This window comes from Crocuta crocuta, unplaced genomic scaffold (genome assembly GCF_008692635.1).
Source record: "Crocuta crocuta isolate KB4526 unplaced genomic scaffold, BGI_CrCroc_1.0 scaffold130, whole genome shotgun sequence".
In the NCBI taxonomy this organism is placed as follows: domain Eukaryota; kingdom Metazoa; phylum Chordata; class Mammalia; order Carnivora; family Hyaenidae; genus Crocuta; species Crocuta crocuta.
This window is the reverse complement of record NW_027527920.1, coordinates 108,470-124,122: the sequence shown is the minus strand read 5'-3', so window position 1 is coordinate 124,122 and position 15,653 is coordinate 108,470. Positions and strand designations below refer to the sequence as shown.

General features: G+C 43.1%; 1 protein-coding gene across 3 annotated transcripts in view; it reads right to left on the bottom strand.

Annotated features, from left to right (window-relative positions):
• Positions 1–15,653, bottom strand: part of SIN3A (SIN3 transcription regulator family member A) — a 71,142-nt gene that overhangs the window by 8,786 nt on the left and 46,703 nt on the right. For all 3 annotated transcript variants that reach the window (XM_077745412.1, XM_077745400.1, XM_077745409.1), the window contains exons 16-19: positions 13,540–13,709; positions 9,773–9,946; positions 3,006–3,098; positions 2,025–2,119 (exon numbers count right to left, since the gene is read on the bottom strand). In XM_077745412.1, the coding sequence (XP_077601538.1) occupies positions 2,025–2,119; positions 3,006–3,098; positions 9,773–9,946; positions 13,540–13,709 (532 nt within the window). The remainder of the gene's footprint in view (positions 1–2,024; positions 2,120–3,005; positions 3,099–9,772; positions 9,947–13,539; positions 13,710–15,653) is intronic.

The following is a 15,653-nucleotide window of genomic DNA, read 5'->3' as shown; positions in this document are numbered from 1 at the left end:
TTTTTTTTTTAAATTTTGAGAGAGAGAGCATGTGGCATGCAAACAGAAGAGAGGCAGACAGAATCCCAAGCAGGCTCCACACTATCAGTGCAGAGCCTGACATGGGTCTTGATCTCACAAACTGAGAGATCACAATCCGAGCCCCTGTCAAAAGTTGGATGTTTAACCGACTGAGCCACTCAGGCATCCCTGGATTATCTGGGTTTTTTTAGATGATGAGTTATGCAAGTTCCTTATATACTTTGGATACTAACACTATCAGATATGTCCTTTGCAAATATCTTCTCCCATTCTGTAGGTTGCCTTTTGGTTTTATGGGTTATTTTCTTCACTATGCAGAAACTTATTTTGGTGTAGTCCCAATAGTTTTTTGTTGTTTTTTTTAATTTCCCTTGCCTCATGAAACATCTAGGAAAATGTTGCTACGGCCCATGTCAGAGAATTTACTGCCTGTGCTCTCTTATAGGATTTTTATGGTTTCAGGTCTCAGGGTTAGGTCTGAAATCCATTTCAAATTTATTTTTGTATATGGTGTAAGAAAGTGGTCCAGTTCTGTGGCGCCTGGGTGGCTCAGTCGGTTGAGCGTCTTCGGCTCAGGTCATGATCTCACAGTTTGTGGGTTCGAGCCCCACGTTGGGCTCTGTGCTGACAGCTCAGAGCCTCAAGCCTGCTTCTGATTCTGTGTGTCCCTCTCTCTCTGCCCCTCCCCTGCTCATGATCTTTCTCCGTCTCTCAAAAATAAATGTTAAAAAAAAAAAAAAGTGGTCCAGTTTCATTCTTTTTCATGTTACTGTCCAGCTTTCTCAACACCATTTGTTGAAGACACTGTGTTTTTCCCATTTAATCATGAGTTTATTACTGGACTTTCTGTTTTGTCCCATTGGTCTGTTTGACTATTTTTGTGCTGGCACCATACTATTTTGATGCCTATAGCTTTGTAATAGAACTTGAAGTCTGGAATTGTGAGGCCTCTAGCTTTGCTTTTCTTTTTCAAAATTGCTTTGGCTGCTTGGGTCTTTTGTGATTCTGTACAAACCTTAGGAGTTTTTGTTCTAGTTCTGTGAAAACTGATGGCAGTAGTTTTATAGAGGTTGCATAAAATCTGTATACAGACTGCTGTAGTGTAGACATTTTCACAATTATTTGTTTTTCCAATCCAGGAGCATGGAATATCTTTCCATTTCTTTGTGTCTTCTTCAATTTCTTTCATCAGTGTTTAATAGTTTTCAAAGTACAGCTCTTTCACCTCTTTAGCTGCATTTATTTCTAGGTATCTTATTATTTTTGGTAAGACTGCCATCTTTTGAAAGGCCTATTTTCAAGGCTGTCCCTTGGCTGGGTTCTGGAATCTTGAATCTGGGGAGGGTTTCCACCATTCCCTAAACAATAAAAGTGGCTCACTGTACCTCAACTGTTTGGTTTATGCTGAAAACATGTTTTCTTTCTGGGAGTCTGGCCTATATGACTAGCACCCAATAAAAAACACTGGCACTGAGTCCCCTAACGAGCTTCACTGGTAGAGAGCATTTCAAACCTATTGTCATAATTTGTTGCTGGAGGAATTAAGAGCGTCCCATGTGGCTACAATGGAAGAGGACTCTTGTAAGCTTGCTCCTGGCTTCCTTGGACTTTGTCACAGCCGCCTCTCCCCCTGGCTCATCTAGCTCTGCACGCTTTTGCTGTAATAAATCAGCACTGGGCGTAGGACTACACGCTGAGTCCTGTGAGTCTTTCTAGTGAATCATCAAAACTTGGAGATTCCGACACACAAACCTATCCGACATAGGCAAATTCCTGCTAACTTTCTAAGACTCTCACTGCTCTGATGCCTGTTAGGCACACGCTCCAGGTAAGCTCATGGTATTACAGCCATAGTAACCCTGAATTCGTGTCCTCAGCGTTCCTGCTGCTCAGCAGACAGAGCAATGAGGTATGTGAAAACCAAGGACCTGAAAGCCACTTCACTCTCTGTTCCCGAGCCGTGTACCAGCACATCCTGCCGATCTGGGACCCTATTCACTCACCTCGGCAGAAATACTGGTTTCCGTGCCAGATGCTCACGCAGCTCAGGAGAGGTAGTATCAGAGTTCATGTATCGCTCCACATAGTCTGACCAACGCTAGGATTACAAACACAAAATGAAAATGGAGAGAGAGCACAAAAACTGGACTACATCCTCCCCAGGTATTCTAGCAAATTCTACAACTAACATTATCAGAAATTCTTAAATATTAAGATCAAAAAAATCTTTCCATAATGACATGCTGGTACTTGGTATTGACACACAGCTTTAAAATTCTGGTAGATAACAAATGCAAAGTTTGTCTGAGATACTTAAAAGTTATCAGAAATCATGAATGGGTACAAGTTGGCTTAGATAGGTTTTATTTCCCCACAGAGGGTTTTGTTAAAGAACAAAATAGACAGTGGCAAATGTTTGAGAATCAGGATCTTTCGCATTATAATCTGGCCTTCTGGCATCTTAGAAGTTTTTTCAAAGATGTGGCACCCAGGAGCCAATATTCCCACAGAACAATGTCCCTTCCCTATCTCAACATCATATGCATGGCGTGCATCCCTCATCAACACTGCCTGGCGGGCCCAGCTAGGATAACCGACTCACTCTACCCACTCTGCGGGCTTGAGAGCTCCCAGCTTCACCTAGCCCAATAAAAAGTAAACATGACACCTGGAGTCAGGATGACACCAGGCAAATGGCACCTCACTTGTTGTTTCTTATACTTTAGAAGAAAACAGGAGAACTGCCAAATAGGAGATTTCCTGAGAGACAGCTTTACTGAGAGCTAGAGGAGACTGCCATCAACCCTAAGTATCTACCGCCAGGCCCCTTCTCTTCTGCTGAACTGGCCTATATGTCAAACATCAGGTTCTGACCCTTAACAGGCCTGAGGCTGTCTTGGCCTTCTAGAAGATCATCGCTAGGCAGAGTCTCGGGACACGACAGCTCTCTAAGCACACGGTTTCTGCAATACACTTGTCCATACCTCTGCTTCTACAGGGTCATCCGAGTTCTCCTCTTCTGTGTCCAGGAGCTCAATGGTCAGCTGAACCTGGCCTTGGCTCTGAATAAACATAAGCTGCAAAGAAGAAACCAGGGTATAATCAAAAGACCATCTCCAAAGCTATAACCTAGCTGCTCAAGGGTTGGGAGGTAGGGAGGCAATCAAGTCATAAAACTCTGCTCTGATGAAGAGATGAGGCATATGATAAAAAAAAAAGGGCAAAAGTCCAATCTCGCTACCAGCAAAATGAAAGGTTAGAGCAACAAGTATCATTCCACGTTTCATATCTCTTATATTAGCTAAAACAACAGTCAATGTCAAGAATGCTTTAAAATTATTTTGTTCATGAGAAAGAAATACAGCATAAAGCCAGAACCATAAAATGTCAATGCTGTTTCACCTGATAATCCCATTTCTGGAACATAATACAAAGATGTGAACGAGCCTCTAGTATTAAAGAAAAGAAAAACGAAATGGAAAGGAAGGAAAAAAGAAAGGAGGGAAGAAGGAAGGGAAGAAAGTAGGGAGGGAGACAGAGAGGGAAACTTCTTATAGAATACGAAGTGGAAAACATCAAACCCGACAGAGAGCAGAAATCACATTTTTACAGCAATAAAGACTCCCCAAGGAGGCGCCTGGCTGGCTCAGTCAGTACAACATGTTGACTCTTGATCTTGGGAGTGTGAGTTTGAGTCCCACATTGGGTGTAGAGATTACTTAAAATCTTTAAAATAAGAATAAAATAAAAAATAGAAGATTATCCAAAGCATCAAACACTGTGGTGTACGGAACACAAAACATCAACATATTAATAAGTGATCTGCTGTAATGGTATCAATCCTATTTGAGGTTCTTAATATTCTGAGTTCTGCTAACATTATTTCTATGACTTTTTAAATATTCACATTTAATGTTTATTTTTGAGAGAGAGAGAGAGAGAAAGAGAGAGAGAGAGAGAGAGAGAGAGAGAGAACGCATGCGCGCGCGAGAAAGCACATAAGCATGAACCGGGAGAGGCAGAGAGGGAGACAGAGAATCGGAAGCAGGCTCTGCACTGTCAGTTAGAGCCCGCTGCAGGACTCGAACTCCCAAACCAGGAGATCATGACTTGAGCCTAAATCATGGATGCTTAACCGACTGAGCCACCCAGGCATACTTTAAAAATTCATATTTAAAAGCTATACACTAGGGGTGCCTGGGTGGCTCAGTTGGTTAAGCATCCACTTTGGCTCAGGTCATGATCTCATGGTTCCTGGGTTTGAGCCCCACATCAGGCTCTGTGCTGACACTCAGAGCCTGGAGCCTGCTTCGGATTCTGTGTCTCCCTCTATCTCTGCCCCCCCTCTGCTCATGCTCTCTCTCTCAAAAATAAAGAAACATTAAAAAATAAATTTAAAAGTGATACACTTATAGAGACAAAAAACAGTTATATCTGCACAAAAGAACTATTCACTGGTGACAGCACACAGGACCTCCCTGTCAGAATCCCAAGGTCCTCAATGCCCTTACCCTAAGGACAACATCACTGTCCAAATCACATGGAGGCGAGCAGAGCTTACAAGGAAGCTTGAGAATCATTTATTTCAACCTTCTTCATGTTACATAGGGAAAAACCTAAAGTTTAGAGTTCTTACTTCTCAAGGCCACAGTTAGCTAGCACACAAACAGGACCAGAAACCAGTTCTTGGTTCCCAGGGTTCTTCTAGAGAAGCTTTAAAAATTCCTACCTGTGGGGCACCTGGGTGGCTGGGTTGTTTAAGTGTCTGACTTTTTTTTAAAAGTCTATTTATTTGGGGAGGGGAGGGGAGGGCCCATGTGCTCCCTACCAGCGCCCTGATCTAGCATGACCCAGAGGGTCAAGATTTGTTCTACTTCTTAAGGAAATCACCCTTTATAGCAGTACTGAGAAGACCATCTCCTCTCTACTTGAACCTGAACTTCGTCTCACCCCAGCAGGCTCTTCCACTTGCCACCTGTCTTCTCAGGCCCTGTACCAGGTGTTCACAAGGCACTCTGCCCTCTGCAACCACGCCCCAGTTCCTGACTAGCTTCATTATTTCACTGCCCACATCTGTCACCCAAATAGTAACTACCTCCAGTTGTAAACATGCTTCTGGTTCCCCCACTCCTCCTTTCTCAGGCCTCCCATACTGGTATCTTCCTGAAAGTTCAAACCCAGCAGGATATTTAGTTCTACATAATGCTTTACCGCCTACCAACTACAAGAAAATTTACACATTTTACTCAGTATGGCTGAAGATCCCCTACCATTTGGACCCTCATTCTACACACCTCCTTCACCAACACTCTACACTTCATTCACTCAACACGAGGTCACTTTAATGTCTATCCTTCAAGCACCTAGAGAAGAGAACACGGTTTCTAGCTTGGAGGAGCCCAATTTAGTAAAAGAAATAAGAATATAAAGAGCTATATTTATGGGGTGCCTGGGTGGCTTGGCTGCTTAAGCGTCATGATCTCGCAATTTGTGGGTTCGAGCCTGGCATCAGGCTTTCTGCTGATAGCTCGAGGACTGGAGCCTGTTTCAGATTCTGGGTCTCCCTCTCTCTCTACCCTTCTCCCGTTCATGCTCTGTCTCTCTCTCTCTTAAAAATAAACACTAAAAAATATTTTTTAGAAAAAGAGCTATATTTACATTGAAACTAAGGTAACTACTGGGGCACTTGGGTGGCTCAGTTAGGTATATGACTTCTGCCCAGGTTATGACCTCATGGTTTGTGGATTTGAGCCCCACATTGGACTCTGTGCTGACAGGACGGAGTCTGCTTCAGATCCTCTGTCTTCCCCTCCCCCCGCTTGAATGCTCTCTCTCAAAAATAAAAATTAAAACAAAACAAAACAAAACCGACTAAGGTAACTACCAAAGTACTATTCCAGAGAAATGGGCAGTACGCTGTGGGAATAAACAATTTCTCCTCAGTGAGCTGAAAAAGATTTCACTTCACTGAAGTGACACCAGGTGGTTACTGAAGGATATAGGGGACTACCAATCCATTTCAGAGAAACTACAACAAAGAAAACCCTATTTTTAAAAGTACATAAAAAAGGGAGAGGGCTGCCTGGATGGCTCAGTCAGTTAAGCGGCCAATTCTTGATTTTGGTTCAGGTCATGATCTCATGGTTCATGAGTTTGAGGCCCGAAGCAGGGCTCTGCACTGAATGTGGGGAGCCTGCTTGGGATTCTCTCTCTCTCCCTCTCAAAATAAGTAAACAAAACTTTTTTTTAAAGTACATAAAAATAATTATATGCCCCTTCTAAAACCAGGGTGAAGGATATGAATAAGCAATACACAGAAAAAGAAATGGCAACGGTAGAAAACAGGGAAATAAGAATTAAAATAATTTTCTGGGTCATCTGGGTGGCTCAGTTGGTTAAGCGTCTGACTCTTGACTTCGGCTCAGGTCATGATCTCATAGTTTGTGAACTGGAGCCCCTTGTCAGGCTCTGTGCTGACAGCGTGGGGCCTGCTTGGGGATTTTCTGTCTCTCTTTCTGCCCCTCCTCTGATCGTATTCTCTCCCTCTCTCTCTCTCTGTCTCTCAAAAATAATAAACATTAAGGGGTGCCTGGGTGGCTCAGTCAGTTAAGGGTCTGACTTTGGTCGTGATCTCATGGTCGGCAGGTTCAAGCCCCACGTCAGGCTCTGTGCTGACAGCTCAGAGCCTGGAGCCTGCTTCAGATTCTGTGTCTCCCTCTCTCTCTGACCCTCCCCTTTTCACACGGTCTCTCTCTCTCAGAAATAAATAAAACGTTAAAAAAAATTAAAAATAAAAAGTTTGATAATACCCAACATTGACTAAGAATGGGAAAATAAATGCTCTATGAAATCGTATCCTAGTACATATAGCCTGTTGCTGTGGAAAATAAAATGGTGATATCCATTAAAATTTAACATTTAAGGGCATCTAGCTGGTTTAGCTGGTAGAGCATGTGACTCTTGATCTCAGGGTCATGAGTTCAGGCCCCATGTTGGGTATGGAGCCTATTTAAAACAAAAAATATATTTTTAAATTTTATTTAAAAAAATTTTTTTAATAGTTTATTTTTGAGACAGAGAGAGACAGAGCATGAGCGGGGAAGGGGCAGAGAGAGAGAGGGAGACACAGAATCCGAAACAAGCTCCAGGCTCTGAGCCGTCAGCATAGAACCGGATGCGGGGCTTGAACCCACAAACCGCGAGATCATGACCTGAGCCAAAGTCAGACGTTTAACAGACTGAGCCACCCAGGTGCCCCCCAAAACTATATTTATATACATTTAAAAATTTTAAATATGCACATCCTTTGACCCAGTAATTTCATTTCTTTGTCTCTACCTTAGACACAGACAAACACACGCATACCAGGATAGAAGCACTAGGATGCAGCACCATTCGAGACAGTAAAAAATGGAAATAGTTTAAATGTTCACGCTGAAGGGAACAATTTTTTTTAAATGATGGAACATTTTTACTCTTAAGTATGACAGCAGTTGTAAAAATGAGCTGGATCTATATAAACCAAAATAGAGAAATTCTAAGCCAGACTAAGTGAAAAAAGCAAGATGCAGAGTGTGCGGTATAGTGCACCTCTCCACGCATACGTGTACATGCATGTGAAGGCACAGAAGAGGGTCTGGACAGATACTCAGAGAGCTACACGTGGTTGAGTGTTTGAAAAGCAGTGTACAGTGACCCCTGGATGGCTCAGTCGGAGGCTAGGTGTCTGAAGGGCTGCTTGTGCTCAGCTTAGTGTTAATACTACCCAATTTTATTCTCTGCGTGAACATTTTAAAGTGTCACTGTCATGACATAATTTTTCTGGTTACTAAGCCTTCATTCCTGCTACTCCCTCTGCCACTCTGACTATTCTTATCCATAGGGTGACTCTACCTATTCCTTAATAGGTCTTCAGCACACAATTTAATACATTGTTAACTCACTGTGGGTGGAGATGGCAATTCTGTTCACCAGGAAGAACACACACTAAACTACTACTAAACACTTACAGATTTATGAACCCTGGAAAACAAACCAACCAACCCTGAAAAGCTTAGGAAATTTCTTCTGTACTGAAAACAGTACAGGTGACAGATTAGAAACTGAAGAAATAGCTGACAGTAGGGGCAGACAACTAAGTGGAAGATTTGGGGTCAGGTCCTAAAAGTATATGGAATAGATCCATGGGGTGCCTAGGTGGCTCAGTGGGGTAAGGGTCTGACTCTTGGTTTTGGCTCAGGTCACAATCTCATGCTTTAGTAGGAGTTCAAGCCCCAGCACAGTTCAGGCTCTGTGCTGCCAGTGTGGAGCCTGCTTTGGAGTCTCTTTCTGTCCCTCCCCCACCCTCATGGGCTCTCTCTCTTTCAAAATAAACAAACTTCAAAACAATAAATAGAGGGGTGTCTGGGTGGCTTAGTCAGTTAAGCCTCCCACTTCAGCTGTGGTCATGATCTCATGGTTTGTGGGTTCAAGCCCGAGTCGGGCTCTGTGCTGACAGCTCAGAGCCTGAAGCCTGCTTCAGATTCTGTGTCTCCCCCTCTCTGCCCGTCTCCTGCTTGTGCTCTCTCTCTCAAAAATAAATAAATAAACTTTAAATAAAAATAAAAGTACATGGAACACATCCAACAAGGATATGTTAGCTCTCTCTGCTCAGCCAACTACAAACCTTATTCTGGGCCACCTGTCCTTCTTATGTAAATACATATAAGTTTTGTGCAGCCATACTATATTCATTATATAGCTGCAATCATAGTACACATACTTTTGTCTTATTTGCTTCCGTATTTTTATAGTTTATAATTAACTTTTAAGGGCTGCAAAATGTGCCAGCCAGCATTCACACAATAGGCTGCCATTATCCATTCCCACAGTGGGCTGGACATCGAGGCTGTTTCCAACTATTTACTTTCTTAATTAGCAACGACAGTGGGGTAACAGAAAAACGGAAGCAACCTAAATGCCTGACAAAGCAGGCATAATTCTCTGTAAAACGAAATATTAACATCATGAAAAGATGCTAAAGATCCAAGTGTTGCTAACTGAGCAAAAAAGTTACAGATTTTGCCCAGTATACTCTCTTTCAAATCCTATAAAAGCATAGAAGAGTCTAGAAATGTGATCAGTAATGTCATGCTTTCTGGGAAGCACTATAGGTGATTTTTTTTTTTCCTCTACATTTCCTATCTTTCCTATAACCATCCTGGGTTACATGTATTAATATATTTATTTATTTCTTAAGTTTTTCACAAGATCAATATCCGAGCTGAAATTGAGAGTTGGATGGGGTGCCTGGATGGCTCAGATGGTTAAGTGTCTGACTTCAGCTGAGGTCATCATCTCACAGTTTGTGAATCTGAGATCCACATCGGGCTCTGTGCTGACAGCTCAGGGTCTGGGGCCTCCTTCGGATTCTGTGTCTCCCTCTCTCTCAAAAAATAAATACACATTAAAAAAGAAATGAGAGTTGGCTGCTTAACTGACTAAGCCACGCAGGTGCCCCCAACTAATTTTTTTAAGGCAAGTAAGTAACAGACTGTCTATGAGAGACTTTGCTTTCACTTTGTGTGTGTGTGTGTGTGTGTGTGTGTGTGTATTTTAATTCCCTCCAGTGAGCTAAGAGGAACTCTAAGGAGTTCCAGGAGTGGAATCACTGGATCAAAGTACCCTGGCATGGCTTTGATTTCTGGTGGAGACAGTTCCAACAATTTCTGCTGTCACCAGCATGGTTCTTGACTCCATGAACAACTCTTACCTTAAAACAATTCTCATCTGACATGAGTTGCTCAGCCTTCCGCTGGTACGTTGACTCCAGGAGACTCCTGGAGGTCTGCGTGTTCAGCTGGCCTCCTGTGGCCCCGTTATTGTTTTCTGCCAGGTAAAGGTCAGTCACCTGTACACAGATCTCATCACTTACAATGTGCTGCAGCTGGAATGAAGCACAGGCAAGTTGTCAGTGAACCATGAAAATGTTTCTCCCTGTCATACAGTCAACCTTCCTCTGATGGTTCTAGTCACTCAGCTCAAAAAATCTTCTGGTTGTTAAGTTTAGAAAATTTATCACACAGAACCAGGATTTTATATTCTTGGGGAATAACTAAAACTAAACCTTCGAGAGTATCATTGGACCACGAATAAAGCTTTTCTATCTATTTAAAAGCAAAAGCATACGCAGCTTGTGTTAATATGCTGCTTATTTAAAGTTCTAAGGAACTGCAAAAAAAATTGTTATGTGAAAGAGAATTCTCATGGCTTCATGTTTTTACGGTGCTTCTTTACAGTTTACAACTTGCTTTCACACACACTCTCGTTTGCTCTATGCAACTAGTCCGGGAAGCATGCTGACGAGGGGCACTGTTACAGTGGAGATAAATGTCATTTTAGAGGAGAAAACTGTGTGCCTAGGGGAGGTCAGGGGCCCTGGCGAGCCATGAAAGCTAGACCCTGTCTATACTCCCAGCCCTAGCACAAAGTCTGAAACTCATTAGGTATTTGAGAATTGGTTGCTGAATCAATTACCCAGGGGCCCTCAGTTGAAGGAGCAGAGTTAAGACTAATATTCAAGCTTCCTGACCCCAATACTGATATTCTAATACATTACTTCTTTTTCTACATCTGATAAAAAAAATATATAGCCCTTAAATTGTATATACTGTTAATTAACTCAATTTCAACACAGGTCAATCACGACTACTGGATATTGTAATTACATTATTAAACTATCTGATGACTAGAAAGTTGAACCTTTCAGAGTTTCCATTCTCAAAGGTCATGACGATCTTTCTATTATGAAATAAAAATTCCCTCAAATGAAACTTTACCCATAAAAATGCCAGAGGCTGTGAAAAACATACAAGAAGCAAAATGTTAACTGCACTATCATTTTGTCTATTTTACTTTAAAATTCTCAAAAACCACTAAGCCATTCTATTTTTAGGAAGATACATCCTTTTTGAAGTGCCAGTAACTATGACAACTACTTATTTTTAACACTTAAAAAAGTCTTAAATGACAAGTATGTGTATTTGTAGATAAACGGACACAGCACAAGGTCAGAGGGGTGATTGATCTGACAGTGGCTGAAAGGCCAGCAACTGGAGATGGTTGAATTACAATTAGTCCAGACAATGGGTTCTAATGTGACCATTAAAATAATGTCTATGATAACCTGGTAACATAGGAAAAAGCTTAAGATACTATGTTTAAGGTGTGTGGGGTGGGGGGTGGTATAATAAAAGTGTGTCTAAAGCACCATCCCTACCATGGAGACACTTCCGCTTTAATAAGACCCTCTTATTAAGGTAGACTCACAGACTCCCCATCCACCCCCTCTTCTTAGATATTCAGCCCCTCCTAGAGTTTTTGGAAAGTGCAGCCCTATAAAATCAGGGACAACTGGACAGCTTACACTCCCAAGCTAGGTTGCTCAGATTCTCCCTCCTGCTAATTTGAAAGGACACAATGAACATGTTTGGTAGACTTTTTACAGAGGTGCATCTACACGGAAAGATCAATGCTGGGGCCAGAGGCACTGCGTGGCAAGCCAAAGCCCGGTGGGGAGAGGGAGTGGCGGGGGTGGCGGAGAAGCCTTGAGTACGTGGCCAAATGTCTATTTGCAAAGAGAAGCATGAGAATGAAGTAGATGTTCAGAAAGAAGGCATGCAGGAGAGGGAAAAATATTCCCGGTCCAATCCCTATACTGGCCATTTTCTGAGTTCTGTACTAGGCATCTGTGAGACCGCCTGTTGTGTTAAGACAAATCCCTATTAAACAGAGTGGATCCTTGAACAACGTGAGGGTTAGGAGCACCAACCCTCCCCGCGGTGGAAAATCCACATAGAAGTTTGGACTCCCCCCAAACCTAACTACTAATAGTCTACTAGTGACCAATAAGCCTTACCAGTAACCTACACAGTGAATAAACAAATATTTTGTTAGATGTATTATATACTATACCTTTACAAAAAAGTAAGCTAGAGAAAAAGTATTAAGAAAATCATAAGGAAGACAAAATACATTTATAGCACTATGCTGTGTTTACTGAAATGAATCTACACGTAAGTGGTCCCGCGCCATTCAAAGCCCTGTTGTTCAAGCATCACCAGTAGTCTGGAGAAGATAAATATATGACTTGACCTTGAAATAGATGTTCTGTCTCCAGTCAGCAATGAACTCTGGGAGAACATCAAACAAAATAGGGAGGAGGAGAGGAAATGTGCCTCCAGCTGAGGAGTTAGGGTGAGAAGCATGAACGTATGTTTTAAAAACACTGGATTTGGGTATCTGGACAAAACCTGTTTCTTAAAAAGATTAGACATTATGTATTAGTGACTCAAAATGGCCACTAGGTGCTTCTAATGCACGGATTAATTCTATCTGTTGTTTCAGAAACCAAGCTCAGGTTTATAAAAAGTTAACTTTCCTGGACTTTGTGGCAGACCTTGCTCCCCGCTGTGGCAGCAGCACATCGTAACTGGAGACTTTATTTCACGTACATTCAGAGGGTGCTAACAGAGATCAGTCTCTCAAAATTAGGACCACAGCTGTTGGCACCCATCTAATGATTACGCTCAGCCACCATACAGACCCCTCACAGGAAGGCCTATTAACGTCTCTGACTTTCAGGAAAAAAAAAAACTGAACACCTGACGACCTTCCTGAAGATGCCAAGATTCAGTTACGTGAAGTGTTCTTCCCGGACGCTGAGCAGATCCTATGAAAGGGCGCACACACGTGTCCTTCCGACATCAAAGCAAAGGCACAGGTACTTTGCAAAGGATTCCACATTTCACTCCAAGAAAGTATCAAGCATCACAAGCTTTTAAATTTCTCCCCCCATAGTGGCAGTGAGGACTCCAGAATTTTCTTTGTACAAGTTTTCACTTTAAAGATAGTGCACCAACAACAGATTCACAACGCAGACCTCAAGTCAAAGAGTGGAAACCTGACCTCCTAGTTGCTATAAAATCATCACTGCTGTGAAGAACAGCATATTTACAGAGTTCTAGGGTGCCACAAAACCAACCACAAATCCAACTCAAATGGAACCTTAGTGAGGTGGGCATAGCATTATAGAAGGTGTTGTGTGAAACCCTTCTAGCAAATGAGGAAAGTACACAGAATTAACGGACACCTACAAAAGAGGAAGCATTACCCACTGAGAGCCTCCACCCTGGGAGCCAAGGTAAGGGCCGGCCCAGTACCCGTGCTCACTCTTTAGGCAGGCAGCGAGAACAGGGCAGAATACCAGGTCTGTGGTAGACTCTTTCAACTGTGAGGGCATACGGAGCAAAGCAAAGGAGTCGATTTTGTGGCCAAAGTACTCCTACTCTGTTAACACGAGAGATCTGTTATCACGTTAACCTCCCCCTTTCCTCTAGAGAACCAGACATTTGTAATCATCATTACGTGAGCAAACAGCCCTTTTTTCTCCAAACGAAATCTTGCCTCTCCTCTTTGCCTCATCCATCTTTAGGCAAGGACTTCTTCCCTCACCAAACCTAGTCTGCACCGTGCCCTCACCTGTCTGACAATGCTCTGGATTAATTTGTCCATGGTGAAGGCAATGTAGGCGTGAATGGTGAACATCTCTCTCAGCGAATCTTCGTACTGTGACGAGTCTATGTTGCCATCTAGCAGGCTCCGCACCATGTCCAGGAAAGCTGGGTAGTAATCTTCTACATCAACATCCACTGTGGGAGAGACGGGAGAGGTGAGGCCTTACCCTGCTATGAAAAGATTGGGAGAGAGGGCAGGGCAAACCCCACAGCTGGCCTAAAGAGCATTTGAAAGAACAAACCCTAGGTATTTAAACTTTTTTTTTTAATATTTTTTATTTATTTCTAGGAGAGAGAGAGAGACAGCGTGAGCAGGGGAGGGTCAGAGAGAGAGGGAGTCACAGACTGAAACAGGCTCCAGGCTCCGAGCTGGCAGTCAGCACAGAGCCCGACGCGGGGCTCGAACCCACGAACCGCTAGATCATGACCTAAGCGAAAGTCGGACGCTCAACCAAGCCACCCAGGCGCCCCCAAACCCTAGGTATTTAAACATGCCCCCAGTCTGCTGCAGTCAGAGAGGAGATCTGACAGGTGCCTACAATGGCCAGGGCTGGCTCTCAGAGGACAGTGACACTGCCACTTTAACAGGGGCTCTGACACTTTGTCCAGGCTAGAAAGACACTAAATCACAGAACGACTGGGCTCTGCCTCATAGGAGAGCAGAATATCCCAGGGAAGAAGTTTCTTCAGACCGTTGTTGGCTCTCCTGCTGAGAGAGAAGCCTGCTCTCCCGGCCTGCCCAGAGCATCCCTCACATGGGTCACTTGCTCAGAAAGCTATTTCAATGAAGCATCAAGTGCAGATGAGAAGAGGCAGACAGCACCACACTCGAGCCCTGGGAAACCTCTCAGGAACAGAGAAATAGGAGTGCAAATTAAATCCCCTATGAATAATGAAGTAATCTACATTTGTCAAAGTCCTTTTGTTTAAAAATGGATTCCCAACATTGTACTTCACAAATTGCATTAAATGATCTGTACTTGCTGCACATGAATCACTTCAACCAGCAGCTGGAATCTTATCAGTTGTCACAGAGACACTTGGCAACTAGCAGAGTGCAAAAGCAAGCATGAACATCCTCGGCCTTTAGCTTGCAGAAGACCCGTCTACCTATCTCCAGGGCCAGCGAGCAAGACAGTGGCACGAGGGGGCCGCTGGGGTTTCGGCTATGGTTTCCTGAGCCAGGTGCTGGTTACGCACGTGTGTTCACTTTGTAAAAATTCACTGAGCCATTTGATTCGGATTTGTAGATTTTCCTGTATGTATGTTGCACTTCAACAAAAAGTTTACTAAAATGAAAAAAAAAAATTCACAAGCACTCTTGGTCACCGACATCTGGTTACCCATTTGTAAAGTTTATACAAAGAAAACAGGCGCAGAGCAAAAGCTAAATCCTTCTGTTTATCTGAAGTGCGATGGCTCACTGAAGACATGCAAGACAGAACAATTAACTGTTGAAGCAACTAGCTAGACTTTCATCACAGAATATCACCTTGCTCTGACCCACAGCACAGGCCCCGGTACAGGTGCTTCCATGCCAGAATAAAGCTAGCGGCACCAGCCAGACTTGTGCCCACGAGCTATGATCAGTGCAAGGCCCGGCTTTACCACTCAAGACACAATGTTAAGCTTCAAACCAGGTTAAGTCAGTGGTCAAGCCAGGTTTAGGCCATTTGCTCTCTCATTTCTACCCAAACAGATGGAATTCATCACACTGAGGACCAAAAGTGATCTCTCCCAAGCTAGGATTCATCCAGACAAAGGCTTTTAAAATCAATGACNACTCACAGACTGAAACAAGCGCCAGGCTCTGAGCTGGCAGGCGGCACAGAGCCCGACGCGGGGCTCGAACCCATGAACCGCAAGATCATGACCTAAGCGAAAGTCGGACACTTAACCGACTAAGCCACCCAGGCGCCCCTAAAATCAATGACTTCTATTAGTGATTCAACAGATAGAAAGTTAGCGCCACACATGAGCTATTTACATTAGCAACAGCTTAAAATTTTTTTAAGATTATTCACTCCATTAAAAACAAAAAAAATCTTAAAGAAAAAAAAAAAGCACAGATAAAGGGGT